The 15,121-nt window shown below is 56.1% G+C and overlaps 1 protein-coding gene across 3 annotated transcripts in view; it reads right to left on the reverse strand.

Moving 5' to 3' along the window:
- Nucleotides 1–15,121, reverse strand: part of B4GALNT3 (beta-1,4-N-acetyl-galactosaminyltransferase 3) — a 97,212-nt gene that overhangs the window by 6,177 nt on the left and 75,914 nt on the right. For 2 of the 3 annotated variants that reach the window (XM_061124677.1, XM_061124679.1), the window contains exons 4-14: nucleotides 9,257–9,352; nucleotides 8,770–8,860; nucleotides 8,321–8,421; nucleotides 7,908–7,975; nucleotides 6,365–6,443; nucleotides 6,184–6,250; nucleotides 4,233–4,376; nucleotides 3,248–3,357; nucleotides 2,495–2,595; nucleotides 2,221–2,282; nucleotides 895–1,675 (exon numbers count right to left, since the gene is read on the reverse strand). In XM_061124677.1, coding sequence (XP_060980660.1) covers nucleotides 895–1,675; nucleotides 2,221–2,282; nucleotides 2,495–2,595; nucleotides 3,248–3,357; nucleotides 4,233–4,376; nucleotides 6,184–6,250; nucleotides 6,365–6,443; nucleotides 7,908–7,975; nucleotides 8,321–8,421; nucleotides 8,770–8,860; nucleotides 9,257–9,352 — 1,700 coding nt within the window. The remainder of the gene's footprint in view (nucleotides 1–894; nucleotides 1,676–2,220; nucleotides 2,283–2,494; nucleotides 2,596–3,247; nucleotides 3,358–4,232; nucleotides 4,377–6,183; nucleotides 6,251–6,364; nucleotides 6,444–7,907; nucleotides 7,976–8,320; nucleotides 8,422–8,769; nucleotides 8,861–9,256; nucleotides 9,353–15,121) is intronic. The other variant, XM_061124678.1, reaches the window with a different exon arrangement.

The raw sequence follows: 15,121 nt of genomic DNA on the forward strand, positions 1-15,121 counted from the left end.
GCCTTTATAGACCGCTGATGGAATGTAAAATGGTACAGATGATTTGCAAAAGAGTTGGTAGTTCCTCAAAATGTTAAACCTAGAGTCACTCTATGACCCAGCCATTCAATCCCAAGGAATCTCCCCAGGAGAACTGAAAACAGGATCACGCAAATACCCTGTACATGAATGTTCATAGCAGCATCATTCATAAGAGCAAAAAGTGGAAACAACTCAAATGTCCATCAGCTGATGAATAAACAGACAACATGTAGTCTGCCCAGACAGTGGAATATTACACAGCTGTACAAAGAAATGAAGCACTGATACATTCTACAATGTGCATGAGCCTTGGAAGCACTTGCTAAGTGAAAGAAGCCAGACACGTGTGAAATGTCCGGCATTGGCAAATCTACAGAGACCAAGCAGAGAAGTGCTTGCCAGGGCCTGGGAGGAAGGAGGCAAACCGCTAACCAGGTTTCTTTTAAAAGTGATGAAAACATTCTGGAATCAGATAGGGATGGTGGCTGCACAACATTCCTAAATATACTTAAAAACCACTCAACTGTACACTCCTAAATGGTGAATTTAATGATATGTGCCTTTTATCTGAAGCAGAAAAATATCAGTGGGTTGAATGAATGAATGAATGAAAAAAACCAAGTGCTCAGTCGTGCCTTCTGCCGCCGCCCTTCCAGCCCACATCTGGGGTCTCAGGGTGTCTTTTTAGCGCCAGTTTTGCTAGTTCCACCTCTTTACCGGCTCCTTGCACGAGCTCCTTCCCAGAGCTCAGCCCGTGCCCAGGGCCAGGCCCTGAGGGTTTCAGACCTTGCCCGACGGTGGGACCAAGACCCAAAGGCACGCATCCTCCCAGGCGCCCCTCCCCGCCCGGCCCCAGAGAGCCCTTTACCTTACCCCCGGCTCCTCTGGTTGAGCTTCTTCAGGAAGACCCGCGTGACCTCGAGCGCCTCCTGCTCTGGAAGCAGCAGGTTGCCCGACGTGTTACAGCTCAGGTCGATCCAGTCTGTCCGCAGTGCTTGGAAATCCAGGTCGTGGGCGCTGAAGGTCTGCTCCCAGTTCACCACCGGGTCAAACATGGACAGGTACTCCAACACCTCGCTCACATCCTCCTCGTCCTCCCCCTCGTCCTCCCCCTCAGCCTCGCCGTCCGTTTGTCCTTCTTGGCTGGCTACTGCCACCACCACATCCTGCTCTTCAGGCCAGTCCCTTCTGGGGGCCGGAGGCTCCATCCTATCGCCCCTTCTCTGCTCTGCGATGTACGACTCGACCTGGTTCAGCCACTGGGACCGCCCAAGCATCTTCCCAGGACTGGCACTGCGGGGCCTGGGCCTCTTAGCTGGAGGCGAGTGCCCAGCCTGGGGACCCAGGGGCCACTTGTCAGGATGCTGTGGAGCCTGATGGGGCTCGAGGCTAGGCTTCCTCTCCTTCTTGTCTGCTGGCTGGGCAGGGGCAGCACTGGGCCTCACGGGGAGGGAGGCTGTGGAGTTCTGCCAGGGAGGGGGCACTGCCAGGCCCTCCTGGGCCCGAGCCAGGAGTCTCCGCAGGTTTCGGAGGCGGCGGTCAGGGGTGTCCGACTTCCCCGCTGGCATCCTGGCATTCTGGCCATTAGGGCCAGGGGTGTCCTCTGCCACTTCTCCATACTGGGATTCTTCTAGAAGGCTGTCCTCGAAACCTGCTGTTAAAACCATCCCTCACATGGGCTTTTCAACCTCTCCCCAACAAGATCCAGAAGACAGCTGAGGACCAGGTAGGTGAGGTGGGCAGGGGTCCCCGGCAAGACCCAGGGTGAGTTACTCAGCCTCAACTAACCCAGCGTCTCCATCGGCATAAAGGGCTGCTGTCAAGGGTGGTGACATGAGGGACAGAAAGTGCTAGCAGGGGCTCAGCGGATGGCCGGGGTCAGGCCCCAACCCTGCAAGGTGAGAGGCCGTGGGAGGACAGTGCTTCTGTAGGGCAGTTTCCTAAGTGCAGGGCAGGCGAGGCCCTCGGGCCTTCAGGGCACTTCCGCCAGGGCCCTGAATCTCCTCCTCTGGACCACCCCACTTTTGAAACGTCCCTACTTGTGTCTTGGAAATTAAGGGGGCGAAGGGCTGCTCCCCATCTCTTAGGCCTGCGGGAAAGGGCTGCAGGGTTTGCACTCTAAGCTCCTGGGGGCGGTTCTGGCCCAGTCTGGACTGTCACCCTCCAATCTGGCCCAGAGGCTCGGCCATCACTCTGTACCTGGCTGCTCTGGGCCCTGCTTCTGAGGCTGGTCAATCTTGATGTAGTCTTGAAAGCTGAGCCTGCAGTGGGGAGGAGGGGAGCTCTGAGGTCACAGCTGGCAGGGGGTACAGGGGAGAGGGGTGTGAGTGTGTGTGCACATGTGTGCATATATGTGTGTGTGTGCGCACGTGTGTGTGTGAAGCACCCAGGAAAAGCCAAGGCCCTCGGTGGAGCACCCTCGCAGCCCCTTGGTCCAGGGAGCTCTCCTGGCTCCCCCCACTCAGCGCCTCACCTGTCTTGGTAGTAGGCATTTTCCTGGTAGAAGCACTTATTCTGGGTCTCCATGTGGCTCAGGCGGGTGTAGTCATTAGGGTAAACAAAAGACAGGTGAATCTGGCGGGGGGAGGAGGAAGGCATGGGGCTGCTGTGGACCAAGCCTCTGGATTCCGGCCACTCTTTACACCCCCTCCTGGGACCTGGGTGGCACGTGCCCCTGAGCCGGGCTCCCCAGTGCCCACTTCCCGTCTTCTGCCGCAGCTCATCCAGCTTCAGCCGAGACCACACACCTCTCCTCCTGCGGCCTTTCCCGCCGCCTCCTGCACCCCGGGACCAACCCCCGCTACTCCCTACACTGCTTTTTGCGCCCCTTCAAACACAGCTCTAACACGGCCACCAAAACCCTCTCAACCCTGCCCCACAGCTGGCCCCGGCCCTCTGTCCTGCCTCCAGCCTCCCCCGCCGTCATCTCTGGGCCCAGGAGCCCAGAATCACCCCGCCTCTCGGCCTCCACACGGGCTCTGGGTTCTCTAAAGCCAAGCCCCTCCACAGTTCACCTCCCTAGCGCCTCGTCTATAGTTTAATAAATACCACGGCCCTCGGGCAGAGGGTAGGAGGCCTCGGCCAGGCCACACACAGCGCCGGGCTCCGCAGGGCTGCCCGTCCAGGCTGGGCACCCGCGGAACACCAGTGGTGTGGCGTGGGGAGGAGGGGGTCAGCCTCAGCCAGCCCCTCCCATTCCAGCCCCTGTCACCCAGGCGAGACTTACAAACCGGAGTCCCTGGTAGCGCTGCAGAGGGAGCCCGTCCACCAGGTAGCTGGGCTTGTAGGGGCAGTCGGGCAAGACGTGTCGGAGCTGAGCCTTGGGGATCAGAGGCACTGGGGGGTGGAAGGAGGTGGCTGAGGGCTGCGGGCTGCAGCCTGGAGCCTGCACGTGTCTGTATTTGCTCGTGAGAGAGCCCACATCCGATGGTTGAGGCTGCTAAACCAAGCTGGCCCCCCTCGAGGGTGGGGGTGGCATTCACGGGGCACCTTGGAGCTCAGACACAGCCCCTGGCTCAAGGAACAGTAGAAAGCTGGGATCCCTGTATATGGCCAGTCTCAAAACAGTTTTCAAAACTTCCAAGAGGCCACAAAGCCTCACCTGAGTGCAGCGTCAGTAACCGAATTTCCTTCCACTTGTCATGGGGCCGGGGGGAGGGGGGGGCGGCGTAATTGTTATTTTAAAGTATTTATTTATTTGGCTGCTCTGGGTCTTAGCTGCAGCGTGTGAACTCTTTAGTTGTGGCATGTGGGATCTAGTTCCCTGACCAGGGATGAAACCCGGGCCCCCTGCATTGGGAGCGAGGAGTCTTAGCCACAGGACCCTCAGGGAAGTCCACGTCAACTTTTAAGATGTAAATGCCCCCGACAGTTTAAGGTGTCAGCGCCTTAGTGGAGACATACTTCTCTCACCGGACAAGAGCTAGAATCCAGTAAGAAACTGATACCTGCGATTGCAGAGGCATGTCTGGATTCAGGCTCTACGTCTTGTCCTGTCACGTTTGCTCTGTAATGATTGGTATGACTGTGAAGCGGTCCGTCTGTATTTCTGCACTGTTCTGTACATGTGTTCTATTTCACACATGTGAAAGGAAAGAGGCTCTGGTTTGGGGACACTGTGCAGGACAGAGGCCTCCCGAGTCTCCTCCCTGACACCATGGGCCTGGCAATACATCCCCAGGCCGGAGGTCAAGTGCGTGGCAAGGTCTTACCTCTATATAGAGTGTCCCGAGGGTCGGGCCGCAGCATATCGGCGGGTGGTTGTTCATCAGTGGGAAGCGGGTCTGGGGAGCCCACGTGGCTGGCTGCTGTATGTGGGATGTGGTCCACCTCGTCCATTCTCAGGAGGGTCTCATCTGGGTCCAGGGAGGAAAGAGCAGGACAGCTGTGACTCCCGGAGAAGCCAGACCAGAAGCCAGGCCTCTGCCTTCTCGAGGGGCCAGGAAGGGGCCAGGTCAAGGCTCCGGTACCAGCTGCCCCACAACCTGGTACCGTATGTGTGTGTGTATATGTGTGTGTGTGTCTGTTTAGTTGTTCAGTTGTGTCTGACGCTGCAATCCTTTGGACTGTAGCCCTCCAGGCTCCTCTGTCTATGGGATTCTCCAGGCAAGACTACTGGAGTGGGTTACAATTTTCTCCACCAGGGAATCTTCCCGACCCAGGGATTGAACCTGCATCTCCTGTGTTTCCTGCATTGCAGGCATATTCTTTACCTGCTGAGACATGAGGGAGGCCCGATACTGTATAGGATGTGCCCAATCCCTGCCCGCCTGAGTCGTGCCCCCACAACTTGTGGTTTCAGCTGTTTATCTCCCCTGGACCCCCTCCACCATCCCCATGGCTGGCACACACCACAGTTTTGTGTGAACTGGAAAAAGCCACCTCTTGCTCAAAATGTTTTACTGCCACCTGCTAGAAATCTGTCCTTAGAAGTATGTTCAGTTTAACAAATACGTGAAGAGCACTTACTACATAATAAACCAGACACTGTTCTTAAAATATTTGTAAGACAAAAAAATGTCTTGTAAATATCAACCCCTTTAATCCTCGTCATCACTGTGGCTTAAATACATCATGAGTCCTACCTGACAGACAAGGAACTCGCGCAAATGGAAGCAAAGTCTTGTGCCTGAGATCACACAGCTGACAGGCTGGCAAAGCTGAGTGTGAATGCAGGGTGTCTGCCTCAGGCTCCCCAGCAGGCTTAGGATAAGCCCATGCCCAGGTGAGCAGGGCGCCCTGAGACTTCCAGCTCAGCACCTCCCTCTGGCCTCCAGGGGTGTTTGCTCTCTGTCTGAGGGTTCAATTGCCTTGGCCCACAGAGCGGTCTCCTTCTATGTATGCTACAGGCTGGGAACCTCTGGCCCATTTATAGGTTTCCTACCTGAATTTGCTGTGGGCTTCTTTATTCTTGGTTCACACTGATTCCAACTCTCCCTTCTTCTGGCCCTTCTGCCTTGACCCTGTGGCCTCTTGCTTGGTCGCTGGCAGCCTCACCCACCTTATCTCTTCCCCACGACACCCTCTTCTGTCAGCCAAATGTGCCATTTCTTACTCTCTCCTGCCTGCCACACACACACTGCCCGCCATCTCCTGGGCTCCTCCAGACCCGGCTTCCCTTCTTGCTAGGGCTTCTGGTGCGCCCGCTCCTCCTACACCTGGGCCCACGCGGGTTACACCCGCTGGTGGAGACTGCTCTGCGGGGCCTCCAGACAGGAAATCACAAGCCGTGACGAGTGTGATCAGAGAGTCCACGGGCTGCAGCCGGAACACAGGTCAGCATGCTTTCTCTCCCCTGGCCACAGCTGTGCAAGAACCGTGACGGCTCATCTGCATAGAAGGGGCTTGGCCTCCCTCCGAGGTGTTTTCACCTGGATTGAGCCTCACAGTCTCTGGAGCTCCTTGGAATCATGCAGACAATGCTGTCTGGGGGTGGATGGGCATTGTTCTGGGGCGAGGACTCCGAGAGCGTGCAGAGGGTTCTCCCAGGTCACTGACCCCCAAGGGCTAAGGACCTCTGACCATGGTGTCCCTTTGGCCTCTGCTCCTCGTCCCGCACCCTTCACATCCGTGCTCTGGCCTCCCCATGCCAGGCCCCCCAGTGGGCAGAGCCCAGCAGGCTGGCCCACCTGGCCTCGTCCCCAGGCTGGGCAGGACACTCACTTGTGAAGAGGGACAGGGAAGCAGAGTCGATAATGCTGAACTTGGCCCCGGGGTCATTCCGCCGCCACTGGAAGAGGGGAGGGTGGACGTGAAGGGTTGGAGGTGGCTGATTGGGAACACGGTTCAAAGGAGCAGGCAGAGGGGCGGCCAGTTGGGCGCTGAGGGGACGGCAAGCACTCACCGCGACTTCCACGTGGTCGGTGCCCTGGTCGTTCTGTTTGTGCAGCACCTCGAAGTAGTAGCGGCGGGCAGCTGCCAGGCTGGCGGGAGAGACGGTACAGGGCTTCCTCCCAGCACCGCACACGCCCCATCCCTCCCTCCTTGCCCCTGGTCCCTCAGACCTGCCGCTGAGTGTCTGGGTCAGAATCCCCATCGCCACTTACTGACGGGGTAGCCTTAGTTTTCCCCTCCCATGAGATGGGATAATAACAGCACAAACCTCCCAGAACACTCGGGGAGTCATGTGAAATAACAGTGCTAACCCTCAGGGAGCTGTTCCTATGTGTAAGCACCGTGTGTGTGTGCACACTTCATTGTGTCCAACTCTGCAACCCTATGGACTGTAGCCCGCCAGGCTCCTCTGTCCACGGGATTTTCCAGGCAAGAATACTGGAGCGGGTTGCCATTTCCTACTTCAAAAGAGCTTCCCAACCCAGGGATCGAACCTGAGTCTCCTGTGTCTCCTGCATTGGTAGGAGGACTCTTCATCACTGAGCCACTTAGGGAGCCCGTGCTAAGTGCTTTATACATTCGAACTCACTTAACCCCTAACTGTAGATATGAATGCTATGTACAGAAATCTTGGGTAATCTGCCCAAAGTCACCAGGTAATAAGTGGCCACACTGGGGTTTGGACCCAGGCAGTTGGGTCTCAGCCCCGGTTCTCAGTTACTCTCCTGAGCCGCACGGGCAGTGGTGACCATGGGGGCTGGCACGGCCAGTGCTCTGTGCAAGCTGGCCTGTTTCACCACCATCAACACCAACACCAGCACCATCAAGCTCACACACGTTCTCGTGGGGGGCGGGGGGTGGGGGGTGGGGGTGGGGTGCGCGCATACCACCAGGTGGCGCTCTGAGACTGGGCTAGTTCCGGCCCTAGCCACTCCAGGAACCATCAAGCCCACAAGTGGGCTGTGTGTGTGTGTGTGCGTGTGTGTGTGCGCGCTCCTGCATGCGTGTGTGTGTGTGTGTGCAGACCAAGTGTGTGTGTGTGTGTGTGTGTGTGCGCGCGCGCGCGCGCTCCTGCATGCGTGTGTGTGTGTGCAGACCACCAGGTGGCGCTCTGAGGCTGCGCTAGTTCCCGTCCCAGCCACTACGGGCCTTCCTTCCAGCCTGCCCAGGGGTCCCTGCCATCCAGAATTTTGTGCAGCACAGAAAACGCAGCGGGGCTCTGGGCTGCACAGCTGTAGATCTCTCCAGAGATGGAGAAAACGGGCAGAGACAAAGGAGACCCGTTCTGTTTCCCAGCCCTGAGTGCCACCCAATACCTGTGTGACCCTCATTAAGTCACAGCCCTCTCTGGGCCTCAGGTCTTCATCTGTAAAGTGAAGAAGGATGGGCCAGAAGGTCTCTGTCATTCTCCGGAAATGCAGGGGGCCCTGGCTTGCTGGACCTCTGTGATGGTTGGTGGGTGGCAGAGGGGTCCGCCCAGGGGACAGCTCCGAGCCTGCCTCCATTCGGGAAGGAGGTTGGGGGATCTGCTGCTCACCACCACCCATACTCACCTGACTGGCTTAGAAATCTGACTCCGGAATTTTCCGAACTCTCCAGGGGCAGTCCACTCTTTTCCAGTCTGGAGATGTGGGGAGAGAGGCAGGGTGGGAGTGATGAGTGAGGAGACAAGGAGAAAGGAGGGAGGTGGGAGGAGGGGGGGAGGGGAGATGCTGAGGAATGGGAGGGGGCTCGGGACCACCCGAGAAGCAGCCGGCTTTCCTCGAAGTGTTCCCTCCAATGCAACCCGAGAAGCCACACAAATCCTCGGCACCAGGACTAGGACAGGTGTGGCCTAGACCTGAGTCTTCTCCAGGTCTGTTCCCGCCCACATCCCGTCCATCCCTCTGTAAGAATGTCCTGATGGAGGCCAGGTGACCTGGCTCCTGGGGGGATGAGAGGGCCTGTGGGGCTGAGCGGACCCTACCTTGCCCACGCTGGCCAGCAGCTGCAGGCCGGAGACCTGGTCGTCCCGGCTCAGCCAGAATTCTGCGTTGTCGTCGGCAGCGATGGCAAACTGGATCTCCCCTGGGCATGGGGGGTGATTTCCCAGGTGAGAGCAGGACGAAACTTCCCCTAGCGGGCACTCACATCTCAGAGACTAAATTCTCTGTGGGGTCTTGTGCCAGCCTGCCCACTTTGTAAAGCGGGGGTTTCTACACCTGGGAGACTCCATGGATAGGGCATGAGAGGGATAAGCTAGTTTTGGACCCTGCAAATCAAGGTGTGAAGTGGCCACCTGGGGGCATGCATGAGGCCTGACCATGTCCAAACCCTGCTCCCCTGAAAGTGGGCTAACGGTCCAGCCAGCCAGCCCAGGGCAGGTGACATGCCCAGGTACCCTGAGAACTTCAGCAGGATGTGGGGCGGCCTCACCGTCCATGAAGGGATGCAGGTAGCCAAAGATGCGGAGGCCGTAGTTGGTCCACTTGGGAGACACGGCCAGCTTCCTTAGGGTTGTGCGGATCTGTGCCAGGAAATCGGGGGATCGTTACCCAGGGAGGGAAGAGGAAAGTGAAGCGACGGGTCTGCTCGGGGCTGGCGGAAGGACAGGGAGGGAGTGAGGCAGGTGAAACCCGGGCACAGGTTCCCATGTGCTACTTTATCCAGACCTTGAACCTGCACAACTGGATGTGGTGGCCCCTGGGGAAACTGTGTTGTGAGCCATGAGGAAGGTAGGGAAATGGACAGGATCTCTCAGGAGGGAACAAGGGAGACAGTGTGGGCAGACGAAGGGCGTCCATGGGATAAAGGAAAGGAGGTGAACCAGAAAAAGCAAGGGAAGAGGAGGAAGGCGGAAGTTGCGGGGGGAGAGGAGTCGTGAGAGCCAGGAGCCGGGCAGGAGGGGGCGGGAGGCACTCACGTGGGGGTACAGGGGGAAGTGGAGGTTCCTCCGCAGCTGCTGGATGGAGCTGCCGCACCAGTCCTCAAACACGTGCAGGTTGACGCGGCCGCGGAACTGCGGGGACGGGGCGGAGCGAGTGTGAGACAGAGGCCTGGCCCGCCCAGGCCAGCACACCTCACAGTTCCAGGTCACGGTCTGCGTCGGCCCCTTTCACATCCTCGGCCCCATGGCTGCGTGGCCTGGCCCTGAAGCCTGGGTCTCTTTATCTGGCCTTGCATGTGTTCACACGCAGATACACACATGCATGTACACACACACACACACACACACTCCGGGCTCTTCCCACACAGGAAGGGGGCTGGTCTGCATCCCCCAGGCAGGGGGAGTTACGGGCAGGACAGAGTGGCAGGTGGGAGGCGCCAGGCTGGGTTTCAGCCGGTTTGGCCCCTTCCCTTCAGTCTCATGGAGAAGGGCATGGCAACCCACTCCAGTATTCTTGCCTGGAGAATCCCTTGGACAGAGGAGCCTGGTGGGCTACAGTCCATGGGGTCGCAAAGAGTCGGACACGACTGAAGCGACTTAGCACACACGCACGCCTTCAGTCTCCAAAGAGGAAAGCCACGTGGCTGTCTGGCCTGGGTGAAACCTCACCTCCCTGGTCTTTGAGCTGCCCCCTCAGCCGGCAGAGGGTCCTGCAGCTGGCTCTCCCGAGAGTCAGAGCCTCTCATGGACCACCGCCCAGGTGCCTGGGGCTCAGGGGCAGCCAAGGGAAAGTAGGAGGGAGCAGGTCCCCTCCCCTCCTCGGCTGGGGGCTGGTGGGCACAGGGACCCCCGGGGGGAGAGGGGATGGCCGGGAAGCCAGGACCCCAGTGGGTGGAAGGGTGGGTAGCGGGGAGGGGAGGAGGGGGAACCTGTGCCAAGTCATCTGGACACAGCGCTTCAGGTGACCCCATCTTACTCTCCCCTCTCCCCATGCCCCCCATCTCTAGAGTATGGGAGCTGAACCCCATCAGGCCACACGAACAGGCCCTCTCTTCCCTGCATCAGATACCAAATCCCAGTGGCCTTAGGGAGACAGAGGAGGGGGTACCAGAACTGGAAGGCCTTCCCACATAGAAAGCCTTCAGCAAGAGCTCTGGAGGGAGGGATGGTGGTGGGGGAGAGAGAAGGGGCTGGGCAGAACCCCCCCCCCCAACGCCCGATGGGACTGCCAAGACCTGAGGTGCAGCTGGAGGGGTCCCCCATCCCCACTTGGAGGGCCTGTCTCCCCATCCCCTCAGAACTTGGCTCTTCCTGGGCTCGGTGGCCTGGGGACCTTGGGGAGCAGCCATCGCTCCCTGGAATGTGAGTGGGGGGCTGGGGTGGGTGGGAGAGAGAATGTGGGCCTCGTAGGTTGGGGGTGGCCTGGGGCTGCTTGGAAGGAAAGAATGGGGACATTGTGCCACTTCTGGGGAAATTCCTGAGTCCAGTTTACAAGACTCAGTTGTCTCCTCCAAGCTGCCCCCCTCTTTGCCCCTCCCTGGGAGACTCGCGTCCACAGAAAACCGAGGGCGGGGGGACACCCCCGGAAGTCTGCTTGTTCAGCCAGGGGGCCAGAGGCCACAGGGGCTGGGACAGGGGAAGGACGAGGGAGGGTGGAGCTGGCTGCCCCCACCTGCCCCTCATGGCCTGAGCCGCAGGGGAAACCCAGGCGGGTGGACGGAACTGTCCACATCCCAGGGGGTAAAGCCCTGACTCAGTGCTGAGCCTATCCTCTAGCCACCCCTCACCCTTCTTGGGCTCTAGGCGGAGGTCCCCCGAGGGACTAGTCAGCACCTTCTTCCTCCCTAGGCCTTGATGATGACCCCACCTTGGTTTGTGTCCCTCCACGCTGTGGAGACGTTGTGTCGGGCAGGGATGTAGGACTCAGGCTGGTCAGCACTGCCCTTTGCCCCCTTCTCACCATCCAGCAGGGTTAAGGCCCAGGGAAGAGCACTGGTTACTGCCAGGGCCAGAGCACATCCATGGCCAAAGACGGACTTGAAACGTCCAGTCACAAGCAGCGGAGAAAATACCTGTTGAACCTTTTCCTTTCAGGGTTGACACTATTAAAGCCCAGAGAGGTAAACTGACAGCCCAAGGACACACAGCAATGAATCCTGTGGAAATGGGAGGGCATCGAAGGGTGCAAATACAGCCTGTGGGTGCTCACCCAGGAATGTCCACTGCCTTCTACCACGACAGGGCCTCTGCCAGGCCTCACAGAGCCTCCCAACAGAGTGGAGGTGTCTCCCATCACTGATTTCCTCACACAGCCTGCAGAACTGTCTTTCTAAAGACAGATCCAAGACAGATCCAGGGACTTGCCTCACGGTCTAGTGGCTAAGACTCCACCACAACTAGGAGTTTGCACCCTGTTACTAAAGATCCTGCAGGCTGCAAAGATCTAAGACCCGGCGTGCTGCAACTGAGACCTGGTGCAGCCAAATAAATAAATAAAAACTGAAAAAAAAGTTTCTAGAGACAGATCTGACCACGCCACTCTGCCGCTTCTGACAGTTCCCAGAAGCTTCTGGACAAAACCTGTCTTCCCCACCTCTCCTGACCCCTCTCCCTCCAACCGCACACACTCCTCTCTGCCTTTGCAGACAGTTTCCTGGTTGGAAGGCCTTTTCCTTTCTTCCCCACCCAGCAAATTCCAGTTCATCCTTTAAGGCTCTTTTCAAATCTCTCTCTAGGCATCTACAATTTCTCCAGGCAGAGTTACGGCTCCCTCCTTGGGGCTCCTTGCACATCTTAATTATCCAAGGGAACAAGTGCTCAGAGAAGCTAAACCTGGAGCCATATTTATGGCTTCATTTACCCTATAAGCACTAGAGATGTTTGTACCAGTGTTGATGCAAAGATGGAAAGGGGTCCCTGGAGGAGGAGATCTGCGGAAGCACGAGCCGCCTGTGCCAGGGTTACTACAGAGGCTGAGATGCAGAGATGCAGAGATGAAGGTTGTCCACCCCCCCGGGGGCAGTGGGGTAGCCCAGCACCGGTGTGAGCATGGACCAGGCTGCTGCTTAGCCAGATTCACGCTTACAAGACCAGCACACTTGGCAGGACCATGTGACCTCCACCCAACAGGACAACGAGGCCTGCACTCCGGACTCCTGTTTAGAGTCTCTATAGCCCCTTGATTCTTGCTCACACTGGCCCCTCAAGTGAGCTCCCTTTGGGAATCAAGGGGCTCCCAACTCTTATCTATGAGGATAAGAGACTGCTCTAGATGGAAGAAGGGACCAGAGCCCCATCTGGTGAAATCCTAGTGGGGGACATGACCCCCATTTGAATAGATGCTCTGTAACTGAACTGGGATGTCACTTGTGTCTCCCATGGTGACCTCGTGTATGACGGTGGTGGTTCAGGGCCCTGAGAAAAGGCAGGTCTGATCTGCACACAAATGTCTACAGAAGCATTATTCCCAAGAGCTGAAAGCAGAAACAGCCCAAACACCTATTTCTGAGAATAAGATAATGAGGTCCATCCACACAGTGGAAGATTACTCAGCCAGAAAAAGGAACAAAGTTCTGATACAAATGCTGCCACATGGATGGGCCTTGAAAATGTAATGCTAAGTGAGAGAAGTCAGACAAAATGGCCACGTATAGTACAAGTCTCCCTATATGACGAGAGTCTTCACATAGAGAGAGTCTATCTGAACAGCAGATCCAGAGAGACAGATTAGACTAGCATTTCCTGGGAGCTGGGGGCTGGGGGTAGTGAAGCTATCAGGTGAGGGGTTTCCCTTAGTGGTGACGAAAACCGATTAATACTAAATTGGTAGTTACAGATGACAACTCTATGGATATACTAAACGTTATTGAATTATACACATTAATTGGGTGAATTATAGGGACTTCCCTGGTGGTCCAGAGGTTAAGAATCTGCCTTCCAATGCAGGGGACCCGGGTTCAATCCCTGGTTGGAAAACCAACATCCCACATGCAGTTGAAGCAACTAAGCCGGAGTGCTGCAGCTAAGACCCAGCACTGACATTAAATATACATTTTTAAAATTATGAATTATATGGTATGTGAACTATATCTCAATAAAACTGTTAGAGGACAAAAGATGGGGGGTGGAGCCTGAGAAGGGAAGTCAGGATCCCAGCCCTCGGGAGAGACACCAAGTCACCGAGCCGACGCGACATGACCCGTGGACTCCAACTTGCTTTGATCCAATTCCGTATCCACCACATTTCTTTCCTGTAACGATGTTGGCTTTGTAGGGGGAGCAGAGTAGCAGACAATTTTCGGTCAGTGGACCGAATACCGACGGTCAGTGAATGCACTGTCCTTGAGGTTTGTTAATTAGTGGGGCTTGCTAGTCAGAGTCTCATGATTTGGGCTGACAGAGACGGTTTCTGAGGGCAGTTACCTCACGAAGCCCAGCCTGCCAGCCGTCCACTCCTCATCTGAACAGCAGAGCAATGACTAAGCCTGCTGTACTCGAGAGCACTTCTGGCCTCTGAGACTCTGAGCTGCCAGCTGACGGCTGGGCATGGGAGCTGGTCGAAGAAGAGACCACGGGCAGCCTTCCCGGGTTCTGTCCGTGCTCACCCACAGGGCAGGTTTGCAGGAGCTCTGCCACCTTGGGGAGTGACTGGTCAACCCCTTTGGAAGCCATCGCCCAGAAAGGGGTGATAATAGTGCAAGCTGACGGCCCCAACAGCTAGCAGATGCTCAATAAAGCACTTCCTGCTGAAACTGTAGGTCCAAAGGCAGGAGACAGGTAAGGAGAAGGAACAGAAGTCCCCACGAAGGGCTGGAGGAGAGGGTACCACTGCAGCTGGGTGATTGCATATGTGAGCTATCTAAATTGTCAGGACCTAAGTGCCCTCATTGGTGAAATGAAAAGACTGGATTGGTGATTCCCTGAAGATTCATGAGGGTTGTGATGAGGATTTTATAAGCCACTTTCTTTTCTTCTTCCTTTTTTTTTTTGGCTGCTTTGTGTGGCTTATAGGATCTTAGTTCCCCAACCAGGGACTGAATCCCGGCCCTTGACAGTGAGGGCATGGAGTCCTGACCACTGGACTGCCAGGGAATTCACTGTAAAAAGCCACTTTTAATAATAAAATACCAAAGCCAATGGAAATCAGTCATTTACCACCAAAAGGCTAAACACACTTACTAAAAGATCAACTATTTCTTTTAAAAGTTAATCACATTTTAATCACTGTTTACTATTTGTTACTGTTTTCATCGAGATATACATAGATATATCTCTGGAGTTTCCCTGATGGCTCAGTGATAAAGAATCTGCCTCCAATGCGAGAGACGGGGATTCGATCACTGGATTGGGAAGATCCCCTGGAGGAGGAAATGGCAACCCACTCCAGTATTTTTGCCTAGAAAATCCCATGAACAGATGAGCCTGGCAGGCTATAGACCATGGGGTCATAAAGAGTTGGACACTGCACGCAAGCAATTCATATATATCTCCATCCTTGACTGGCCAAGAAAAGTGGGAAAATTAATGATTAATAAATGCAGACTATGATTTAGTTACAATCTTTCAAAATAATTGGTTCAGTAAGAAAAATGATCCAAACTGGCCTCAAAGGAGAGAAGACGGAATCGCTGGACCAATGGTTTTCACAATACTATCTCCAGGTGGGGTGGGGCCTAATTACCCAATGATGTCACCTGGTACAGGTGTGCCAGTGATGTAATCCACTCTCTCTCAGGATTTAACCAGAGGCAATTTCACGGTAGATAACCTACCATCATATTTCGCATGAAACCACCTCCTTCACTCTCGCCCCACAGCAAATGGGCGGACTAGAAATGAAATCACCCAGGCAGTAGAGACCAACCCGTGATAGGTGTGGATGAAGACAACTGGCTGGCCGCC

The sequence above is a fragment of the Dama dama genome, chromosome 22 (genome assembly GCF_033118175.1).
Source record: "Dama dama isolate Ldn47 chromosome 22, ASM3311817v1, whole genome shotgun sequence".
In the NCBI taxonomy this organism is placed as follows: domain Eukaryota; kingdom Metazoa; phylum Chordata; class Mammalia; order Artiodactyla; family Cervidae; genus Dama; species Dama dama.